Source organism: Poecile atricapillus, chromosome 10, assembly GCF_030490865.1.
Source record: "Poecile atricapillus isolate bPoeAtr1 chromosome 10, bPoeAtr1.hap1, whole genome shotgun sequence".
In the NCBI taxonomy this organism is placed as follows: domain Eukaryota; kingdom Metazoa; phylum Chordata; class Aves; order Passeriformes; family Paridae; genus Poecile; species Poecile atricapillus.
In genome coordinates, this window is record NC_081258.1 from 5,639,701 (window position 1) to 5,664,077 (window position 24,377).

General features: G+C 41.4%; 1 protein-coding gene across 1 annotated transcript in view; it reads right to left on the minus strand.

Moving 5' to 3' along the window:
* ADAMTS18 (ADAM metallopeptidase with thrombospondin type 1 motif 18) overlaps positions 1 to 24,377 on the minus strand; it is a 77,459-nt gene that overhangs the window by 39,273 nt on the left and 13,809 nt on the right. Inside the window, exons 4-9 of the mRNA XM_058846316.1 lie at positions 9,926 to 10,208; positions 6,121 to 6,320; positions 5,313 to 5,396; positions 4,301 to 4,460; positions 3,677 to 3,782; positions 498 to 635 (exon numbers count right to left, since the gene is read on the minus strand). Of these exons, the coding sequence (XP_058702299.1) occupies positions 498 to 635; positions 3,677 to 3,782; positions 4,301 to 4,460; positions 5,313 to 5,396; positions 6,121 to 6,320; positions 9,926 to 10,208 (971 nt within the window). The remainder of the gene's footprint in view (positions 1 to 497; positions 636 to 3,676; positions 3,783 to 4,300; positions 4,461 to 5,312; positions 5,397 to 6,120; positions 6,321 to 9,925; positions 10,209 to 24,377) is intronic.

Here is a 24,377-nt window from a genome sequence, read left to right on the forward strand (position 1 = left end):
ACCTGACATCTTTCTCCTTTTTTCTTTCTCCCAGAAACAGGATGTGAAAAATGTAGAATGTCCTTTACTCATGCCATGAGCTAGATCAAGAGAGAAACTCCAGTGAGAAAGGCCACTGATGTTAATTCACATTTTGTAATGATTTTGGTACCACTGTGTCTGCTCTCTTTTGTGTACACTTCCTACTCATTCTCTAATAAACCCAGCTGCTGACAGGAATGCCTGGGAAAGAATGATATGCCAGTCATTACTGCAGGGTATTCCTGGAGGGTGAACCTCATGCTTTTGAAACAAGGCAGGACACAAAAGCCCTTCCAGGCCACACCACCTCAATGCTCCAGCAGCCCAAGTGTGTGGGCTCACACACTGCAAGGGTTGGAGCACATTTTAAAGCAGGAGAATTTCACACTTCAGTAATTTTTATGCTGTTCAGGAATTCAGGCCCAGTTACTAAAGCTGCATTCCCTGGCACTGGCCCAGATTTACATCTGACCTACCTGAGAAATTTGTTGAGATACTGCCTGCTGCACACAGACCAAGAAAACACTCCATTGTTTCCAGTGAGTGTGGGAGACATGATATTTCCCTCAGCTTTTCTACAAGCATTTCCTTCTCCATCATGAATCATCCCAAAGCTGAAAAGAGAACCAGGTCAGGGAGTGAAAGCCTAGATTAAACACAAGCAAGACAAAATTTGGGAGAAAAGAAACACTTTCTCGGTAACAGCTCTATGCTTGAACTCCATAGGGAAGGTGGAGTTCATCCCTTTCACTCCAGAGGGATGAAAACTTATGCACCACACTAATTGGTGTTGGTATGAGTCAGGTTCCAATTAATGGCAGTTTTTGTCATCACACACTCGTGTGATGGGAAGGGATGGTCAGGTTCCAGGGAAGAGCACACTGGTGCTGCACAGGAGCCAGTGACAGGGCACTGCACAGAGGCACTGGAGCTGCAGGCTGTGCCCAAAGCGTCCCAGTTTTCCCATTCCTCACTCCCAAAAGAGAGCAGTTCCATGGTGAGGTGGATGGACATCACAGATCCCATGTTCAGCCACACTTCTCCTTTCCTGTGAATCTGTCAGCTCCAAACCTGCAAGCACTGTGAGCCTGTCTCTGCCCAGGGATGATTCCTGTTAACATGAATGTTGTGGAGCTCAGGATCCAGGGAAATACCACCCTCAGGAATGAAACACACACACCAGAACTGCCTTCCCAGTCAGAGGGAAGAGCTACAGAGCTCCGTTTGTAACAAAGGAAATGGGTGTGAATGAACAGATCACAGAAGTATGAATATAAAAACGTTACTATTTTTTTTAATTTTGGCCACTAACTTGCTGTATTATCTCAGGGAAATCACTTTGCTTTCCTCACCTTTGTTATACAGTGTCATTTTGTCTAGACTGTAACTCTTTAATGGGAATAGTGCCTCTTACTGGGAAAACTGACTCTTATGGGGTGTTTTGCTCAGACTGAGCATCAGGAAGCCCTACTTTCACTAGGAGAAGTGCTAGGATGATATAAAGAATATTAAGCAATAATAAAAAATATCACATTATAATTACAAATTATGGGGATTTTATTGATACAATAAAGCTAATTTTTAGAGGTTTTCCTTTCACTGTTCTGTATTTACTGACTGTATGGGACATCTGTGAATTTCAATGCGTTTGGGATAAAGATTTCATCATCTGTTACTTCAATATTGTAGAACACTGGTGACTTTATAAATGTAATCTGTGCATGTGCAGGGAATATCTCATTTACTGGACTCAAGCCTCTACTGCTATAAATCATTACAGGCTCATCAGTTACTGCATGTGTTGCCACCAGCTGAGCTTCCAAACTTCCTAAAATATATGGCTCTTCCTATAAATGAACAAAAAAAGTACCAATTGAGCCAGTGTTTTAGAACCCTTCATAAAATATTGTGTTCCCCTGCACTGCAGCCAGAGAACCCTTAGTTTATATCCCACTGACACAACAGGCTCTGAACACCATGGGGAACTGTTAAGATTTCAGGTAAAAACACAAACTTTAGAAAATTATTAAAATGTCTAAGAAAACACTAAAATGTTTAACCACTGAAGCTTTCACACTCTGTGATATTCCCCTCCTGTGAAACCTTTGGTTAATACACTCACAATGGACCTCAGCACCTCCAAAGCTGTCACAGGGTTTTTTTTTTTCCTTCCAAGGATCTCTGTATCACAGAAACCAAGTTCTGTTGTCTTACATCATGTATCAGATAGTCTCAGGACCATGAACACAACAAATGATCATAAAGACATTTGGTGTCTGGCACAGACTTTTTCAGGAGATAAGAAGCATGGAAGTACACCAAAGGAAGGTTGAATAATATGTGAATCAAAGGCAGTGGTGAAAAAGGTAAAAAAAAAAAAAAAAAGGAAAAAAAACCTCCAAGCTGAATCTCTCAAAGCAAAAAAGAAAATAATAAGGGAGGAGAACATTAAGAGACTAAATGGGATAATTCTTGAAAAATAAGACATGGGCCTAATACTGATCGAAAGGCAATAAAAATGTACTGAGGTCAGTGAAACTGCATTAGTTTGACAGGAGGATCAAACAATATTCATATTATATATCTGTTCCTTTGAATGCTTTGGCACAATTCCCACAGGACACACTGGCAGCTGGATTACTCTTTAATTCCTTGCTTCCCTTCAGATGTACAGAAACCTGTGAGAGGGTCGCTCGTGTAGACATTAGGTCACAGTGTGCACTGCAGAAATGAAAACTGAATAGTCCTCATGCAGTCAGGCAGAATGGGAAGGTTTCATGCCTTGACCAATCAGCAGAATACAGTAGAATACATTACCACTGCTTTCCAAAGGTTTTCTGTGCATTAATGTTGCTGCAAAATAAAGACCTTTTAACTAAGCCTTGATGTTAGGTTTGTACCACCCAGAGAAACTCTGCTTCTCTACTGCCAGTGGTGAGACAGATTCCAGCTTGAGCTGTGCTAAACTGGAAATCAAAACCATGCACAAAGTTGTGGAAAAGTAATTTAAAATAATTGGGGAAAAAAACCAGAACAAAACCTGATCATCTTTAGATTTAACTCAACAATCTGCAGCATAGCTTCAGCTCCACAAAAGATCATTATTGGTTTTGTATGAGACACCAGGTTCTAAGAAAATGTCAATCCTTCTACAATAGAAATCAAATGGAAATCAAATGGACATAAATACAGAAAGGCAGAAACCATTACAAAGGTGGGTTTTACCCAAATCACTCATTAAACAGGTAGAGAGAACAAAGGACAGGTTCCAAGTTTCTAGGAAACACTGTGTTTTCTGGGAAAAGGAGACCTCCAAGAGACTCAGAGACATCTCCTCTGCAGAGAAGCTGCAGTAACCTGCAGCAACCCCTCCCTCTTTGGAGCAACCACATGGATACCAGAAGGGATTTGTCTACCAGAACATGGGAGCAGTGTGGGAAGCTCCAAGGTATTAAAGAGGAGTGGCCAGTTCTGAGCCCAGCAGAACACCAGGGGTGACCAGCTGGATGGAGCCCTGTTCACCACCACACCTTGGGCCCCCAAATGATTTCTATTTAAAATGTGCCAATCCAAATGATCTGTATTTAACTGATTTGTATTAAATAGGCTATGTTTCCATTCAGTTACATATTTGTTCATAGAAGAAGAAACTTACTTGTGTCCAGATTCATGAGCAATTGTAAAAGCCAGTCCAAGGCCTGTATCTTCATTAATGGTGCAACTGCGGTATTTGCTGCACATGCCACTGATGGGTGCAAATCCTGAAGGAAGGAAGCAGTAAAATAGCTTGTTCCTCTACAGAACTCCAAACACACATATCATCTGCACTGGTCCTAATGAGCCAGTTTATTTTGGCACATGGAGACACTTGTCTACTTTATCAGGTTTATCACGGAGGAATTACAGCAGACTTTTATTTGACAATAAAGGAACTCCTATACAAAAAGTATAAATCAAACCTAACCTCTCTCCAACTACACTTTATTTGTAAAGATTATTCTCCCCCCAGCCCACCTCCCCATGCCTTTACTGCTCTCAAATTAGGGGGGGAATCCCATTCAAAAAAGGCAAGCAGTCACAAAAGAAAAATAGAGCAGCTCAGAAACATTCTCAAAATCAAAAATATTCCTTGAAGAGGTGACAATCTGAAAACAATACTGCCCTGCCCTCTTCAAGAAGACTAACAGCACGTGCAAAAAATGGACTCTTTAATTTGAAACCAACTCAGCTCCTGCTGTGGACATGCCCAGGTTTGCCAGGCCGTGCTCTGGGGTCATACCCAAAGTGTCACAGGGCTCGTTCTTCCAGGAGCAGATGTCAAAGCCTGTCAGAAGGATGGCGTGGTCATGGCGCTTCCCGTTCTTCCCAACCAGGGCAGACTGCCACTGGCAGAAGCTGTTCAGGGACTGGTCAGCGTGGTGGTTGATCAATAACCCGCCCTGCAGGGAGTGCACAGACACACACACAAGGTGGACGTGAGAAAGGAGATGGAAAGAGTGAGAGTTGCTTTGGGAAAAGGGAGTTAATATTTCATATTTGTTCTACATCAGCTCATGTATTCCCATGTTAACTGTCTGTGATGGCTGAGTCAGCTGATGAGTGAATCTCTTACAACTGTAAAATAAAACTGGGCCTCTCCCCAGACACACAGATATTTCCAAAGCTGGTGGTTGGAATTACAGTGTAGAAATATATTTAATTTCTGAGAATGCTGAACACCAAGCCATATACAATACTGTGATTATAATGTATTGTAATTGATGGGGAAGAAAAGTATTATCCAAGTAGATCAACCCATCACACATTTCTTTTCAGCAAAAGGGATTTTTGTCTTCTTTTGCCTCAGCACCCTTGACACAAGAATTGGCTCCACTCCCACCTTTTGTTACATGTTTTCTTCAGTTTGGGACTTCTGACTCCTTACCACTTCTGATCATCAGACCTTGGACAGCCCAGTTCAAATTTTTTTCTATTTATTTAAATACTCATTAAGTAGATTTCTCACTCCAGGCATTTCTCCTCAAGGAAACACTGGAAAATGTTAGGTTTTATCTTCCTGGAATCATTTCAATGTTTCTAAAGAATATTTATATGAAATGACGAATTTAGACTCAAAACCCAAGAAGCAGTGAAAAGTAGAAAGTGTCATTTTGGAGATTTTGGCAGTTTTAATCTTCTTCTCACACTTTGTGTCTTAAGAAACCTCCCTGCTCATAACATGGGAGCACCCAATGCTCCCAATGAACAGCAGAAAATGAAGTAGCTCAGACAAAAACTCTGACACAACTTACAGGCTCTTGTTCCAAAAGAAGCAGGCTCACAACAATAATGTTTATATCACTTCCAATTGTTCCATCCTTAAACAGACTAGAGACCTGCAATGATTATTGGAGAGGAAATATCACCTACACGCATAATCCCTTTTTAATAAATTAAACATATGTACTGAGTTATTGCCTTGGACTTCAGTTTTCAGTACTAACTCATGGAGTTATATCCCTTGTAGGATTAACCCAAAAGAGCTCAAAGCAGAAGAATTATGCCCCAAACTACACTTAGTAAAAAACTTAAAAATCTTCTATTGACTTCACTGGACTTTGACCTGTCCTTGGTCTCCTGGATCAAGTGCAATTAAAGCCAAAGTTCAAGCTCAAGTTTTGCAGTACAAAACTAAAGAGTAAGGCCATGCAGAAAAACATATTTCTAGCCAAATTATATCAATTTTATGTAAATGTATTTGTGTTTTCTCAATAAGTGTTTCTGAGATGTGAGATGAAACAGATAAAGCTTCATAATACTAAATGAAAGTTTCAATTTGAGTACCTGCCTTTTTTGTACTACACAGGCAGTAGTACAAAAATTTTAAAATTTAACATTTTAAATACTTTCTAATATTTTTTTTCACTCTGCAGTACTATTGCCAGAGCTGTGATGTTCTAAAGATCTGCATTTAAAGGCTTTTTTATATAAGTACTACATCAGATGAAGTTTGCATAAGGTGTCTCTGCTCTTTTCGTTATCAATATTTGTCTAATGAAAGATCCTACCCTGACACAATATTCCCCAGAGAAAAGACACTTCACTGGCATCACACCTTACCATGTTCATGACTGTTAAGATATATGTTGTTACATTTTCCTTGCCATGTTTCTCCAACATTTTTTTATCCGCCACAACAAGGGTTTCAACATTTAGACTTCCATTTTTCTGAATTTTAGCAGATGATCTTTTGAACCTCGCAGAAGTCCCATACTCGTCTGAGCGAATGTAGGTCTCTTCTGTGGGTGGCTTGGGTGCATCTAAAAGGAAATAAAACTGTTTTGGAAAGAGTTCAGATCACCCATGAACAGTTTCATCAGAAAATGAAGTATCACAGGTTTAAAGCCTTAGATTATTTTTATAGCATGTGATTTAATACTTCTGGCTAAGTTCTTCCATATTTATTAAAAAAGACCTGATTCATTCCTGAGGGAAAGACTGCTACAGGGAGAGAAGGAAATGGGAGAACCACATTCGTATTCAATAAGCAGCTTAAAATAAGGAATTAATCTAATAAAATGGTAGCATCTGTGCAAAAAAATACAACAGAATTTTTAACAGAGTATCTGCATTTTTCCTGTCCTTTTGATAACTTCCTGAGGTGTTTGGCATGTGCTACTTACATAGCAGTTGGCAAAAAAGTCCTTTCCACAACAGATGTCCACGGGCAGTACAGAAATCAGATACACACCACAAGTAAATTCCTGCCAGCCTGGTATTGGGACTGACACTGGCCTTCCATGCCAAACTGCCAGCCAGGTTTTTCCTGCTGGGAATGTATTTATTGAGTACAGAGAAATGTCAGGCAGCACCAAGGAGGGCTTGACAACAGCAGTGCATATCCAACTTCAGGGTGCATTTTCTCCCTCTGTGCTGGGGCAGCACAGGATGTGGCACAGCTGGAAAATGGTTTCTACTCCAGTTCTTCAGGGAATCAGAAAGAGAAATCCATCTCCCACATCCTACAGTGCTCTTGCTATCCACAGGTTCTTCTGCATAAACCTACACTGCCTTTGCATCAAGAATTAACTCAAAGGCCACTTTTACAAACTTTTTGGATAACAACGGCATTTTTTTTAATAATGGGATGTAACAACACAAGTGAGGGAGCCTCAGGTTATGGAAAAAATCCTGCCTGTGCCTCATCAGAAAGCAATTCCAAAGAGCTACAATAAACCCTACTTTCTTCCATGCCAAACTGGGATATCAAGAACACCACAGAACACACAACAGTGCTCTGCTTTTAAGAATTCAGCACTCTGACGTGCATTTAACAAAGGACCAGGTTATGGTGATTTTCAAATGTATCACTCAAAATACACAACCATCCTTTTCAAGCTCAAAGAACTTTCCTGGAAGCACATCAAGACACAAGGACAGGCTTCACCCAGGAGGGAAGTGCTCAGTTCAAGGCACACCAGTGCCCAGGTACAATTTTGAAGGCAATGCAGCTCCAATGCTTTGGACACCTATATCCACAAGCAGAGAAGTTTTGCTCTTGAATTTATTTCACTGCTACTCATAAAACCTAAGCAGCAGCAGTTTCATGCATGTTTTACAAACTGTAGTCCAGTAAATTCTCATGATCTAAAATCATTTAGGTTGTGACAAAGAGTTTGGAAGATGATTAACTGACTTTTCTAGTGCTTACAAACTGCCTGCACATGAAATTTTAAAAGATGGTGTGTGGGACAAGTTATTTTTATGACACCCAAGTGGCAATGTGCTCTTCCCTCTTACTGCTCAGCAAGTTTGATTTCATTCTTAGGTTAGGATAAATTAACCCTGACCTAGGCAAGGTTAATAGCAGAGGACCACCTTTTGTCAGCCTGAATTCTCTACCCCTTTGCTCATTTGAGCTGAAACTCTATTCCAGGTGACCAGATTGGATTTCACTGAAAATTTCAAATTGATATGACTCCAGATCTCAGAATAGGACCAGAAAAACAATGTAAAAATTAAAAAGAAAAAGAAAAAAATAAAATAAAAAGGCAAGAAAAAAAAAAGTACCAAATACTCATAGGAAAGGGATTCCCTTTACTGGGGTAATTTCTTCTGCATCCTGTATTTTCCTCTACTCAATTAAACAATGACATGCGATTTTACTTGTGTTTCATTTAGTGAACACAAGATTGATTTATTCTATAAATTAACCAAGACTGAGTCTGAAAATAAGTTGTTATTTTTCAGAACTCCTCCCTTTCTCTCAGAAGGTTACAGGTATGAACTGCACAAGGTGAAAGACCACAGGGTGTGAAAAGAAAGAATTTTGTAGTTTCGTACTTAAATGACATCTTGCTGAATCAGATCCTAAGAGTGTGTCTGATATCAACTTCCTAAACAATGATGGGTAACTCACTTTCACTAAACTCATCACAGTTGGATGCTAATTGCATGTTTTTCATTTAACATAAAACCTGCTTAAATATGCAGCTAAGAGCTCGTGTCTGTAAGTGAAATTATTGAATAGATAGATATACATGTAGACTTCAAAAAGCACAAAGTATTTTAAGGAAAAATTCAGTTTCTCAATTTGGTTCCCAGAATCACTGATCACTTCTGACCTCTCCTTTGTCTCTGAGTCCCATTTATAAGACAGGAGTAACAGTAATATCCTCTCCAGGAGGTCATGCAAATACCGTGTTCAAAATGCTCTCATCTACTATAGGGATAAGCACTGTGTAAAAGCTCAAGAGGACATGGATAAATCTCACTTTGGACAAGGCACACACTCACAGCAGACAATCCAAACAGAACAGGCCAGTGTAGAGCACAGGAGATAACAGCACCATCAACCCTGCCCTGCAGCAGGAGAAGCAGACAGGGGGGAAAGGGAGGATGTAATGAGGCAGTTTTGGATTCCATTAGAGGCAAATGTTTACAGGTTGAACCACAGCCTTGTGCATCTGCCATTTGAGGGTTGGCTTTTAAACCTGGAGGGAAGGATTTCTGAAATTTTAACAAGCCATTTGTTTTCAGGCCTCAGTCTCAGCCAGCCACCTTTCCCATTAACTCCCTTCTCATTCCTTTCCTTCTATATATTTTGTCCTTCTTCCTTACACACCTTTGGAAAAGGAAGCTGCTCATTTTCTCAGAACTTCAGTAGGAAGTTGGAAGAATATAAGTGGACTGAGGCACTGTTTTCAATATTGCTTGCTGTTCTGGAGACCCTCATTAAGAAACTCAGCTCAAAAGCTGATCAGCTTTCAAAAAGACTCAACTGAATGCTAAAAGTACAAGATACAAGGTCCAAGGGGGCTCTAAAATGTTCTGCAATTTGAGGGCCTAATGAAGGACTCAGAATGGATCTTGGCAGGATAACATACTTCAATATATTTTTTAAGACATGGCTCCAAAATCTTATTTAAACAATTTACATGGGTGGTGCTTTTAGAAGATCTCAGTTGCTGAAAATTTCATTATCAAATATTGAGTTCTGAAAGACTTTTCCTCTATCCTCTCAGAAATTAATGATTTTGAAGCTTTTTTCCTCCATCTTCAAGTCTAATTCATTTTTTATCCCAAATCTAAGAGAGAAGTTCAGGAACTTGGCATCCATCACTTTGCAGAACTGCTTACTGAAAACTAAGTCAATGTGAAAAAAACCACCACAGGGATCTTTTAATCTAGGCAAAGCACAAGAAAGCTGAACAGTGATTCTGATGGCTTAATAAAAGAGATGATTCCACGAACGTAGAGGAAAACTCGAGTTTCTCTTACGCGTTTCATGTTAGAAATAGATAATTTAAAGTTATTACGTCTCCATCCCAAAGGGATGCAAAGAGATGTGAAGCACACCTCGGGACCACCACACAGCCTGAAACAGCCACTACCTCAAGAAAGGAGAGAAAGTTTCCTTACATACATTTCTTGCGACGTCCACAAAAATGCTGCTTTTGAAACCTTCCGTGGCGGTAACCGCTCGCCCGCGCGTGATCCTTGTGGGAAGCGCGCGTTCTGCGACGGCCAAAAGGGGAGGATTTGGGAGGGGGCTGCCCTGGGGACTGGTGCACCTTCCCCTCGGCAGTCCTCTTGTACAGCACGTGCGGGTGGTGCCCGGCGGGGGACGTGTAGTTGTGCCGCCGTGCCAGCCGCTGCGGTAACGGAGAGATCAGCAACTCCATCTGCCGCGTCCGGATCAAACCCGACTGCAAAAACAAACGGCACCACAGTCAGACAGCAGCCTGGCACAGCTCACCGTGACCCTCCTGCAGAGCCCACACTGACCACAATGTGCACCTGGACACCGGTTAGCTACTCAACTTATGGATTACTCAACTTCTTCCCGTTTGAACGCGCATCGTTTCCCTTTGCAGATGACCGGGTTTCCCACTGGGAAAAGCACAGTGGGACGGGCAGCACAACACCTTCACGCAAGAGCATGGACAGTTTCACAAGCAATATTAACCCATTCTTCACAGCACAGGTTTGTTTCTGTGGGTGTTTGTGGCCAGGATATATATTGAAAGGAAATGCTTTTGGAAAATACAACTCCTCATAAGTGTACACATCATAGAAGAAAATATTTGAATTAAAGTTCACATCTTTTTCACAACAAGGTATTACCAAATAGGAATTCCAGACGTAAGGGCACTCCAAGTAGAAAATTACAGGTCAGCAGCAGAAACCTGAAGCATCTGAGCATTTAAGCACCATCATTTAGTAATCAACTCTCTGCAATTCAATCATAATTTAAGCACAGTGTAAAATTTATACCCTTCTACAAGGGAAAGCTAATCACTAAAGGCAAGTACTTGATTGTTTTCCTTTTTGGATCTCCAAAAGACACAAGTATGGGAAAACTACACTGTAGTTTTCACATAGGCTCTGTGTATAAAACTGCACATGTGATGAAGTGTTTCCAGGATCAGGGCCAGGGAAATGTGGGTGGCACTGAGGAAGTATTTCCATGCAGCTCATTAATCAGTTATGATTTTATTTCATTTATTGGTTTTGTAAAACATGTTGTAATAAACACCCCTTTTTACCAAGTCAAAAACCAAAAAGAAGTTTCATCAGGTAATTCTATTACATTATATACGTAATACTAGATACAGATTTTTGGTTTGGATCAGTGAGGCTCTACCATGTGCCAACACCCTCCTGCCAAAACTGACATCCCATGAGGACTGCATATCTCCTAGGCTTCAGAAAAATATGTGCAGCAAACAAATGTCAATTGCAAACCATCTTGCCCCACATCTTGAGTCTTCCAAGACCATGATTCCACCTCCTTCCTCAAAAAAGCCTTTGAAAATACAGACATGTCATATGCATCACCTCTTCCCCTCTGAAATGGATGTTCTCCTTCAGCACAGCCTCCCAGGGCTTGAATGCCTAACGTAAGCATTGTATTTTTTAAGGATCTGTGGAATTTTCTACGCTTTAAGAACTGTTTCCCATGAGGAAAACACAACACAGTGAAAAGCAAGTGAAAATTGAAAGTTACATATGAATCTTCACAGTTTTAACCGTTAACTAAACTAATGCTGAATTGATTTTAAGTCTATTGCAGCTGGAAAGTTTTATCAAAGACCTACAGGTCCTCAACAGACTACAGTCATCCACTGTGCTCTTTTCATAGAAATTCTCTTCTGTTGATCCAAATCAAAGGCAGCATTGAAGTACTCCCCAATATAAGCACCTTTCACAGGGGCCAAATAACAGTGCTGATAAAGTCACACCATGTTCTCAATTTTGGCAATAGAAGAGATTCCACAATATGAACTGAGAGGGTCTAATTGCCCTCTGAATAATAACAGCAAAACACATAAATTATATTCTGAACCACAGTTTTCCCATTCTCCTCTCTTCAACATAAATTCATAATTATGTATCTCAGCCTGTATCTACTTAAAGTTCTAAAAGAAGGTTAAAATTGCATCCATCAATAAAAGACAGGTTTTAAATAATTGATAGGAATTTAACTCGCCTGCTCACTGCAATAAGTTGGCATATTTCAAATGTCAGATCACATTTGCTCATGACAAAGTACTCTCCTGTAGGGAAGATGACTAATATTTTAATCCTTATGATGTATGTCATCACACAATTTACAAGTGGTTCTGAGAGGCAATCTTTATCTAGAATGCACTGATAATTGGGCACTGCTAAGCAATTTATTTTTTTTCAGCTGGAAAACAGAAATGTAGTGAATCTGGTTCTTATTTCCCCATTTTAAAGGTTTCCACATCTGAAATTATTCCTGTAGGATTCATTTTGTAAATGATTCAAACCATATGGAAAAAAAGGGGGTTCTACATTTTCCTGTAAGAAACTGTCCCTGATGCACATGAAGTCTCAGCCCCAAACATCATTTCTATATTTAAAGTTATAAGGGTGGATTGAGAATTCATGGTGGAGGGGAAGAAGTGACTGAATTCTGGGCCCTGCTTGTATTTTGCTGCACCTTTGCAGAGGCTGCAGCTGACTGAGTGCCTTACAACTGTATCCACTTTTTTTCCAACAGAAATGACCCTAAATCTCCAATAAGACATTTTACCTTTGGGTTTTACGTCAGACTCATCCTCCAAGCTGAAAAATGCTGTGTGAATGAGAGATGCCTTCTTTTTGATAACATCCAGTTTTAGGAAGTTGTGAAGTTGTCAAGAAGAAAGGGGAAGTGCCACAGAGAAGTCTGGACACTCATTCAATCACACACCATTTGCCATTTTTTCCGGCCATGGGATGGTTTCAAGGATTTATATTGAATTAATCACTTTGGGGATTCCAAAGCCATGCAGAGAATGCTGACCTGGCTTCAGACAGAGCTGCAGTCCTGTGGAGCACTGCAAGGGGGGAAATGGGACAACAACTGCCAGGTACTTTTGCTACAGGTTCTTAAACTGCAGTGCTGGGTAAGGGACAGTGGCTCCACTGTGCTGGCTGCCAAACACGGCACAGAGGCAGGAAAATGGCACAGATTCATCTCTCCCAGCCTTACACCATGAAGGAACTCCAGTTTTTGAAGGCCAGATTTTGGCTGCTGTGTACTCCTGGGTGTCCTGGGAATTTTTTTTTCTACAAGTACATGAAACATTTCCATAACTGAGTTAGATTCAATGTTTTCATCCAGCTCAAATACTTCGGAACATACACTGTCAAAACTATCATGGAAATTTATGCATTGGGTTTTCTACTTTCAGCACAGCTTTACACATTACATGTTACCTTCCCTGAATCAAGGATGACTTTATATTAACCTTGATGGGTTTAGGACACAATGAGGAGAAGGTCAGATAGGTCAAAATTCCATTTTTATTTCAGATTCTCTGCAATTATAACACCACAAGAGGAAGCAGGATGACAAAATCTAACATTCTTGTAAGTCTAGACAACACAGCATGAAAAAGGCCAGGGACTCCTGTCTATTCCTTCTGTATCCCACTGTGGCTATCACTAATAATAGCAATAATTGTGAGAATATGGTGGGAAGGAACACCCAAGAGATTGCTCAGCTGGAATTCGCTGTTTTCTTCTTCCCTCACAACTCATATTTGCTATCCTTCTGGAAGGGATATTCCATGCCATTGCAAAGAAAACAGAAAGGCATAGGTTGACCTGTGTGGTTAGCAAATGATTTTGAATCAATAATTTAGAGGAACTTGCAGTTTCCTTGCAGAAGTGCTGAGAAGAGATAAAAAGGCAACATTTTTCCCCCTCTTGTTATTTGTTATGGAACATTTGCTTAGCTCTGGGCTAAAGGAATTTTCAGATCCAATAAGCCTCTGTGAAATTCCTCAGTATCTGGGTGTAATCACCAAGGCAAGGCACTTGCTCTGTTTTCTTGGTGTGCATCAAAAGGAAGAATTTCAAAAAGAGACTTGGACAAGGGCAATGACAACATGGTATCTGCTTTAAGACTTTCTCAATTGAACATAGACTATAAATTGAAAAATAAAATTTTTCTAAACCACTAAAAAAGATCACCTTAACTATACAAAATCAGGTAGATCATCCACTGATTTTCAGTCCACATGGAAGAAATTTCAGAGTCACACACTCGCATATCTGTCCCTAACAAATCTCATTGGCTTTTACTGGAACAGCAGAGGCTGCTCCCATTTGCTCCTGTGTTCTTAGACTCTGAGTGGAGCCATTGGCAGCTTACCAGCCTGTAAACCTAATTCACTTCAGGGTTTCAGCATCTCCAGAAAAACCAGACCCTCCATAAAAAGCAGAGCAGTGACAATGAGTGAAGGATCTGCAGAACTTCTGCTTCTCTCCCATACTTTAACAAAGCTGAGTGCTGAGGGAGCAGACAAATCCTCACTGCAGACTAGACAGGCCTCGTGGCTATGGCTTCTGTTTGCACACAAGGCACTTTCATTACATGCTAATTAAACTGAAAGCAACAGCTTTATACATATTAAAGTTAGAGGAGTTTCAGAAACCAGATGTAAATAACGAGGTAAAAGCCTAACAAAATGAAACTGAGAATTAAAACAGATGAATAATTGAACTGCAGTGTCTCTGCTGAACGTAACTACTCAATACTGACTGATGTAAAGTTAAATTACAGTTTGCACAAGAACAAGAGTATCTCAACTAAATGAAGTTCTAAAAAGCATGCACATATTTCCTAAGGAATACTACTCATACCCAGAATGCCTTTTTCAGTGTTAGGAGCAGATACATAAAATAAGGTGTTAAAAACCCACTGTGTCTGAAGTAAAACAATGGCCAAAGAAATCAATGAAATTTATACCATTATGTGGGTGTGAGTGTGTTCAAGATGAAAAATCACTAAAAAGGAAGAGTTAAATGTCATTTCACACCCATTAAAATAGTTCCAAATATTCATGAAAAGTTTTAAAAGACTTGACAAAAGGCCAACTGAAATTGGCATAAAGCTTTCCACAGACTTCAGTGGACATTGATCCAAGACTTCTGTTATTTCCCAACTGACCAGATCCTAAAAAACCCAAATCATTGATTTAAACACATCCCAACAAAAATTACAGAACGTGAAGTGCAGAGACATAAAGTACAGTTTTTAGTTCTACTTAAAACACATAAAAATGTAAACCAAGAACTTCCCTGAAAAACAAAGACTAAGGAGAGCAGATGACCCATGAACTATGGTTGCTGGTTATTTAAAACCATCTGAGGCCAAAGATTCCTAGAAATCTAATATGCACATCACAGTGGTTGGAGCCATCTCACGTTACATATTGGAGTCTTTTCTCATTCGTTTTGCAGAGAGAAAACTCATGAAATTACCTTATCCACAGTTCATTTTCATCAAACTTGTTTCCTGCCCTGATGCTCTCTTAAGTCTTTGGTGCTTTGGCACCACAAAGGAAACACAAAAGGCTCTGTCACCAAAGCTGTCCCTTGCTGGAGGAGACATTTCCCTCACTCAGCTGTCCCACCTGGGGTTCTGCCTGCCAGACCATTTCCACATGGAACCACGGGCAGCTGGGAAGCCAAAAGAGGGTACAGCAGAGACCCAGAGAACACAAAGCTGCTCACACAGCTTAGAGCTCCCTGACAAGAGCCAGAAGCTGCCTTTTGGCCCAGACTGGTCTCTGGAATTGGGCAAAGTCAATTGTTAGACACCAACATAGAGCAGCATGTGCTAGAAGGGCAGAGGTTTCTCCACAGCTCCTGAACCTCTGCTCAGACTCCACCCAGACCAAGGGGAGATGAGGGAGGCCTTTCCCTTGTGTTCTATGAGCAGATCGTGGCTGTGCCCTCACAAAGTACAGAAACCACCTTGACATTTGCCACCATCCCTCCATTCCTGCCTGGAACACAGAGCAGAGCAAGCCAGCCCAGCCCAGGAGCCACAGGTCTGCTCAGAGCCTGGTTACTGAGGGAAGCACAGCACAACATCCATACTGAACACAGCATTCCAGAACAGTGAGTTCACAGCTGCAGCGACTTCAGAAACGTTTCAAATGTCCCCACAGAGAAACCTGTGAGGAGGTGGCAGTCCCTGAGCACCAGCAGAGACAAAACTCTGCCAAGACAGCAGGGAAAGTGCCAGCTGCTTAGAACAGGTTTTGTGTTAAGCCTTGAAAATCTGGTAAATATATAATTTTCTCACTCATGCCAAGGAATCCCAGGAAGAATAAAGTCCTTTTAAGTTTGCCAACATTCATTTTATGAATTCCTCTTTCCTTCAGACCAAGGGTATTCAACCAATACCATCACAAGGCTGTTCAAAGCAATCCTGCACCATGTAAGCAGTTTAAATCAATGATTGTTTCTTTAGGGAATGTGTAATGAAGTAGTCTCACCTCTTGGGATGGGTTAAGTTGGTAGTCTGAAAAATATGTGAGACTATAACCTAACTACAGTCATAAGCAAAAGTACTTCCAAGAATTACAGCCAGCAGGGCAGTACAGCCTGACCTGGAACTGCAGACACACGATAGCACTGAGTGACTTTTTGAGAGATGGCTTATTGAGCCCCTCTCGAGTTAGGGTCAACAATGTCAATGCTCTGGAAAATATAATCAAAATGAGCAAATTAAGATGTGAAATTAGGTAGAAAAAAATGACAAGCAGCATATCTGGAAAGGAGAAAGGGGCTGAATTGCAGAAAGTGTTGCTGAGGTGAAAGATATTTTTACCCTCGGGAAGCATCAGGAGCAAACAGCCAAGCCAAAGGCAGTAAATCATGGTAATTAAGGGAGTTCCTTCCCTCTCCACTCTGACCCACAGCCCCTTTTCTGGGAGGGAGCTGCAGAGGGGACAGCAGCAGCCACAAGGCTGAGGGGCACTTTGCCTCTTTGTGTCCCCCTGAGAAGGGCACTTACACAACTGCACCCACGGTACTGAGGCATGGGGAAAATGGAACAAGTCTGAGTCACTGTGACAGGGACACGATCCACGATCCACCAACAAAAAGTGAAAAGTCTGGACCCTAAATCCATACACAGATTGTTAAATTAATGACAGCCTTTTACAGAGTGTTAAGCACCCAGGAGCTCCCATTGAGCTGAACATTGTCTGTGCAAGCATTTCCAGAGTGCTTTCATACCAATTTGGGAAAGAAAATGTTCTGGGAAACTAGTAAGAATGGACTCTCATGAGGTTTCCAATAATACACATGTATTATTGAAGTCAGAAATCCCACGAGTAAAACTCAGAGCATGTTCATTTTTGATCCTATCCCAAACCAGGCAGCACAAAGGCATGTGAACACACTGAAGGGAAGAGAGAATTTAAGCTAACTAAACTTTTCCCTAGCTTTTATGTTTGCCAAAAAAATTCACCCGTCCTCCCAAAAAGTATCAAGCCTGTAAATGGGCAGTTCCTGATGATGGTCCCAGAATCAAGGAAATACAAAGTGATGTTTTATGGGACTGGGTCCCTGGCTGATGAGAATAACCTCAGCAGACCTTTACTGATTTTCACCAGACTGGAATACCTGGCTCTGTACCACAGCAAATGTTTAGGTTAAGTTAATGGCCCTTATACACATGAAAATATTTTTTATCATGAAAGAAGCATTACAATCATTGGTTGCCTTTTCTGACTTGAAAATTGTCAGCTGATAGCACTTTTCTTTAGAATCTGACTCAGAAAAGTAACTCTATTATTCCATCTTCTGACATAATATAGATTTCTTGCAAATGTAAAATGTTAAGGGTTCTTAACAATACAGCATTTTATTACCTGACGATCTGACAGAAGGAGGGTACAAGGTTTAAATTGCCAGTCTGAGTTAGCCATGAAAGACTACTCTGTTTGGTTGCTCAAAAGAAGTGCTATGCAGAACAGTCAGCAATTAAAACAAGGTAACAAAATTGCATGTATTTAATTATTCCTATATGAACAAAGCCAGCGTTATCTCTGAATAGTGCCTTTGTATTTCTGCAGTTGACTGAGCTTGTTTCAAACATCTTTATGCAACCCCCTGTCAGCATATGGCAAATAAGGAAATATTCTTATTTGTTCCTCCAACTTAGGCTAATTGAACCAGTCACATTGGTATTTAAATGTATTAAATTGGTATTTATTGCAGGGTAATGAGATATTCTAGAGCTAACACAAAGTTGATTGCTTTGCCACAGATTAAATACTTGCTTGTCAGTATGTGAGCTCACTCATTTCTCATGTTTTGGGCTTTAAAAAAAAAAGGAAAAAAAAAAAAAACACCCCAGGACTAGGCATGATAAATGAATAGAAGAAAAATACTAATGCAAACTATAGCATAACCACACTAACTATACACCAATAATACTTCAGTGAAGTGCCAGAGGTTTACCAAGTTACAGTCAGGATCACTTCATTTACAATTCCATCAGTAGGGCTCTTTGGCTCCCTATAAAGGTTTTGGAAGGCAATTAGCTAAAACCAACAGCTCAAATTTAGCCTTGGTAGCTGTACAAGCACTTGGGTATGGCCTGTTTAAGCAAATCCCTGCAACTCTAAGATAAAATCTAGAGCTTTTATTAGTTATGACAGTTCTAAAATCCATCACAAAGCAAACAGGAAACAGCAGGATTATTTAATGAGTGCATTTATGCTTCACTTTTCCTAAAAAGAGGCAGCCCACTATTTGTCATGTGCTGACAGTTCATTAGTTACTTAGGGTACCTCAAGAATAACAGAAAAACTGGCTTGAGAGAGTAGCTCAGTGTGTCCCCTGAGCTACATCCCATGTACCCAGGTGCACAGCTTCAGAGAAACCCCAGGTGAGAGCAGGTTCATCTTCAGAAACCTTCAAAAGCACAGGAGTGCAGCTCCCTCTGTCCTGACACTCTCTGTAACAAACAACACAAAACAAAACCACCATTTACATCCCTTTTAAATATCTGAAATGTCCCTCCAAGATGCCCAGATCTCCAGACAGGGCAGTGCTTCCCCCTAAGGTGGGTTTGCTGTGAAGTATTCCTGCTGCTCAAAGGATTAGGTGAAATGAAAGTGTTCTGGCAAGATTCTCTTCCCCCTTTGTGTACAGCTAATCAATTTTACAGGGCTGGAGTTCAGATGTACCAATATTCTGGGGGAACTGCATGCCTCCTTAATGAAGCTGCTGCTCCTAGAGTGGTAATAAAGGCAAAACCAGTAAGATTAGGGCAGAGTGACAAAGAAAATGAACAGCTTAAAAAAACACAAACAAAACCAAAAAGCTAATGATATATAAATAAAATCAGTACTTGGAAATTCCTTTTCCATAGGTACTTAGCATTAACAGATGCTTGCTTGAGTGTTTCTGATCAGCAGCATTCCTCCCTATCAGACAGGCAACTCCAAACATTAAAAGCCATGAATCAGACTTTGCAGGAAACAACTCTATAAATTATGAAATTTCTAAAAATAATGACAAAGGGCTTCAGTGTTTTATTTTCTTTTTAACTTTAGAGTTAAAAACTCTAAAATAGGAGTTTTTATTTTCTATTTCTTGAACCATTTTCAGCTGAGTTTTTAAGAGGCTTTTTTTATCCTTTAAAATCACATATACTAGAATCAAAGTTGAGTGGGGTTGGAGGTTTTTTTAGTGAAAACATAGCTTTTCCTGTGATGATGGGACCTTGGCAGCTGGACCCTTCAGCACATTTCATATTGTAAATGAGAATTAGGCAAGGCTTAATCCTCCCTCTCCTTTACAGGACACCTCAGTGAGGTTGTAGACAATGGAGAGAGACATTTGCCCAAGCACTGGGACACCACTCAGAGCTACCTGATGGCAGAACCTCCACTCTGGTCAGGGCTCTGGGCTGCAATGAGTTACACCCAACTGCATCAAAGCCCCAAGCAAATGCTCCCCACATCTGGTGGTTCCCTACCCATACCCACATTTCCCCAGTGCAGATCCTCCAGATATGAGCTTTGCCCTGCCAGAGCTGCTGCAAATGAATTTGAGGGGGCAGAAGATCTGAGCCTGTCTGACCTGGGATAATTTGCATTCAAACAAAATAAATCCAGCTCAATTCCCATAGCAATTTTGCTCTGCTATGAATAGCTTGGGCAGCTCCAATAACGAGGAGCTCGGGTTACATCTGATTGCCAGCTGTATTGCTTACTAAGAAGTTAGGTCAGTGGTTCCCAACCTTTTAATTTTCCTTGTTGGAGTATACATTGCTATGGATTAGTTACATGAGAGAGTGGTCACAAGGAACTCTGTAGGGAGCAAAGTATCAGCTTTGCTGATATTCCACATACACAGACACATCCATATGTTGAAATATCTACGTGGGAAGGAGAAAGGGAGTGGAACAAAAGAGCTTAGGCCATTAAGGGAATGGAAAACAAGAAGCAAAGATGGCCCAAGAGTGAGAATGTCAGGCTGGCGCCTGGGTTATCTGGATTAAACTCCCTGCTCCTCAGCATTTCAGCTTCTCTGCTCCTTATTTATCAGTTTAATAAGCAAGATTTCTTAATCAATGCAGAAAATGCTCCTGAGAGACTCGTGAAGGCTCACATTTGACTCAGGCTGGGTTGTTCTGTTGAAGTGCTTCCACCTTCTCTGCTCAAAGCTGCAGCCTCAGCTTTCAGGACACCGTCCCACAGCCAGAGCTGTGACCCAGGAGCTGCGCTGAGCACAGCATCAGAGCACAGCCAGATGTGTGCCACCCTGCTCAAAGACACCCTGACATGGCCCTGGCCCTCAGCACATCCCAGACAGGCTCCTGCCAGCCAGCCCCACTCACAGGGACAACACCACTGGCCCAGAAACACACAGAGCAGCCAGCTGGGGAGGGCTGGGAGCCCTGCCCATCACCAGCAACTCCTGTGCTACAAGGCTTGCTACTTGGTACATGCCTGTAGGGAAAGGGTTACATGGTGTGATGGTGTTAAACCCAGCTGGGGATGAAAGGGTTACGTGGTGTGATGGTGTTAAACCCAGCTGGGGATGAAAGGGTTACGTGGTGTGATGGTGTTAAACCCAGCTGGGGATGAAAGGGTTACGTGGTGTGATGGTGTTAAACCCAGCTGGGGATGAAAGGGTTACGTGGTGTGATGGTGTTAAACCCAGCTGGGGATGAAACACCACACAGCCCCTCCCTCAAGCACCCCTGTGCACTCCATTTCAGCGGGTGGCACCTCTGTGAAAGGCAGAGCAGGGGAGAAGCAGTGGCATCCTCTGCTCTTCACTGCAGTCATCTCTTGGGAGCAGATCAGCAGCCTTAGGTGTGTCTGACTCTCTTCTCACCACCAAGAGGAGAGAAAACAGCAACACACTGACTGTAATTCACACAATTTAACCCAAAACACAAGGCAGCAGCACCCCAGAAATCCACCAAGTTGAAACAAGACCTCATCCTTTTCTCAGTTTTCTGTAACATTAAAAACCTGCACAGTGGCAACTCCACGTAACACTTCCATGATCCTTCAAACACCCCCAGCATGCAGAGCTTACTTTACATGGGCATTTAAATAGTTATTTACTAAAAATGTAGTAAGTTACATCTACATTCCACGGCATGAAAAAGCCTCATATTTGCAGGCCCTGTTTACAGTCACAAAACCTGCCTTCACCGTATTACACTGCCAAGTATACCCTGAGTCCAGACAATCTGTTTTCCTGCTTGTAGCCAAATGCCACCAATCTGCACTGCTCAGCCATCCTACACCCACCCTGGGCCTGCTGTAAAGCTGTGCACTCATTCACTCCTCTCCCACAAATTAGCCTCAGCTTCTATTTTAAGGGAATGATGCCCAAGGGTGAACATGCTATAACTGATCTGCTGGAGTAAATGAAAAACTTTGCTACAGTGCTTGTGACAAATCATATTTCCTGGTTTTAATAATATTACAAATGAAAGTTCAATGAGAAATAATTTGCAGTACTATTTTCTAAATCTCTGTAGTTAAAATAACTGTGACGACACACAAAACCCACCACAAAGAGGTACTGGTTTGGTATAAAATAGAACATAATGCCACAACTGTCTTTAAATGGGCACAGAAATATTACCTTAATACTGGTCCAGGTTGTGGTAAGGTGAAGCAAATCCAGTTTTCAAGCCAGTGCATCAGTTTACACCTCCTGACACGCTGTCTGTGCCAAGGTCAGAGCCCAACACACCTGGGCAGCATCTGGAGTTAACCAGTGGGTTCCAGGCACTCAGCCCCACGCTTGCTTTGTACCCCTGAACAGCCCTGCAGAACTAAACTCCTCATGAAAGGTTACACTGATTTTGCCACCACCAGACTTTAGTACAAGCATCTGAATTACACAACTGTTTAGCAGGGATGAGTGTTACAAAAACAGTGGGAAAAAGACAGCATGGGAGCCTTTACTTGTGTCTTCTCATTAAAGAAAGCTGTTTAATTATGTGTTACGTCAGCAAACATCATTGGCCAGGGTTTTCATGCAAGGGAACAGCATTTCTGCACAAAAGCATCTGTAGAGTGTTTTCAGCACAATACCTTACATACCAGGCTCTCAAAAGTATAGTCTGTGGATCAAAGCTCAAAGCAACCCTGTGATGTTCTCTGAGATCTCAGCAAACAGAAAAATTTAAGTGGAAAAGGTAAAGTAGTGCCTGAAAGCAACTTTTTATTCTATGAGATACTCCTTATATTAAATTGGTCCAAGATAACCAGATATCTATTGAACAGATGTTGCCACTATGTTAAACACTACAGGCCTTCTGACTGAAATAAAGATGCAGTGAAGACAAGGGAGATATTTGTTGACAGCTCAGCATGCTGCAAAGTTATAAAGGGACGGTAAAAAAAACATTGCATTAGCAGAAGATTTAGGAGGCAAAATTTCCGAAGCAGCCCGACCTTGTTTCTGCAATGAATCTACTGAACAGTAGGTTAAGCAAAGGTCAGGTTAAGCACAGGTTAAGAAAAAAGCTCCAAGAGGAATGTGCTGCCAGGGTCACAGAGGCTCTGGGACATCAGGGGAGTGTGTGAGAGCCACAGACACTCCAGTCTCCAATGCAGCTCCCACTCCCTGCTCCATCCTGGCACCACAGCACCTGAGCTGGCTGCACAGCAGGGACAGAAGCGCTGCCCAGCTCAGCTGCTCTTGCCCCTTGAGCCCAGGAACTGGGACACACTCTGCTCAGAAGTACCACATGAGTGGAATAATCTGTACATCAAAGCACCCACCTCCCATAAACAGGAGATAATTTGTCTGCTTTTATAGGCAAGAACTAGGGAAAAAAGTGAACGTGGAAAGTGATAAATGTGGTCATCCCACTCCAAGTCTCTCTGAAGCTCCGTGTGCCCTGCACAACACCTCTGATTTATTATATTCAGATGGTATCTGCTCTGCTGGAGCCTGTCCTCAACCCCCATCCCTCACACTGGCACATCCCCAACATTTCCCCAAAATAATCTGTCTGCTCAGTGGCCTGTGAAGGGACACAGCCTGGCCCAAGGTTACTGGCTGATGGTAGCTCAGCACTCTTCATGCCTAAACACCTTCCTAGAGGAGGTTCCATGTGCTTCAGGAGCTCAAGTGCAATCCTGCCACCTCCCAGTGTGAATTTCCCCAGCTTAACACATCTGACCACAGCAGTGACTGTTCCTGCAATCCATCTGGATCATCAGTCAGTCCCTCCACCTTTTCTTCTTTCCAGGTGGTAAGGCAAACAGAGGAAAAGCCAGAAGGAGCTCTTGTGAAACATTTCCTCTCCTCACAGCATGTCACAGCACACACTCCTCCCCTCTGCAGAAAACCAGCAGTGTTAATGTGCTAGGGAAGTAAATTAGGCACAAATAGAACCGTAGGGAACTTAAATATTTTGAGTGTATACCATATAATCAGGAAATGCCCACCCTCTTTATCTGTTAGGAACAAGGAAACCGAAAGCTTTGTAATTTTAAACTGCCCATCAGTTGCTGTGAATCAGTCAGGCATCTTGCTGGGGAGAGGCAGCACACACAAGAGCACTGGCAAGATAAGAGAGGGTTTAAGCTACACTCCCCATCCTGTCAGAATAGTTTCAGCCCAAGGTTTCACATTTGATCATCCCTGTCCAGGGCTCCTCTGTATATACCTCCACTGAGCCCCTCAAAAAGACTAAAATAGGACACTGAACATAGTTTTTCAGATTATTTATACTAATTCTTACAAGATTCACCGAGCTGAAATAAAATTTGTTTTGTTTTCTACAGCAAATAAATTTTAAAAAATACTTTACAAATTTACAGGGACTTACTCCTTTAGCATATTTTAACAAATAATAAAGGAAGTCATGTGAGACACATTCACGTACATCTTCCACATTATAATTTTTTGCAATAAAACTATACCCTCCACTTACTACAAAAATTAAAGGCAAACTACAACAACCTCCTCTTTAAAATGCAATCCCTTTCCTGAAACAAGCACAACAGTGTGGCTTTACATCATAATAATGATTGAACAAGTTATTGAACAGCAAAGGACACTACAGC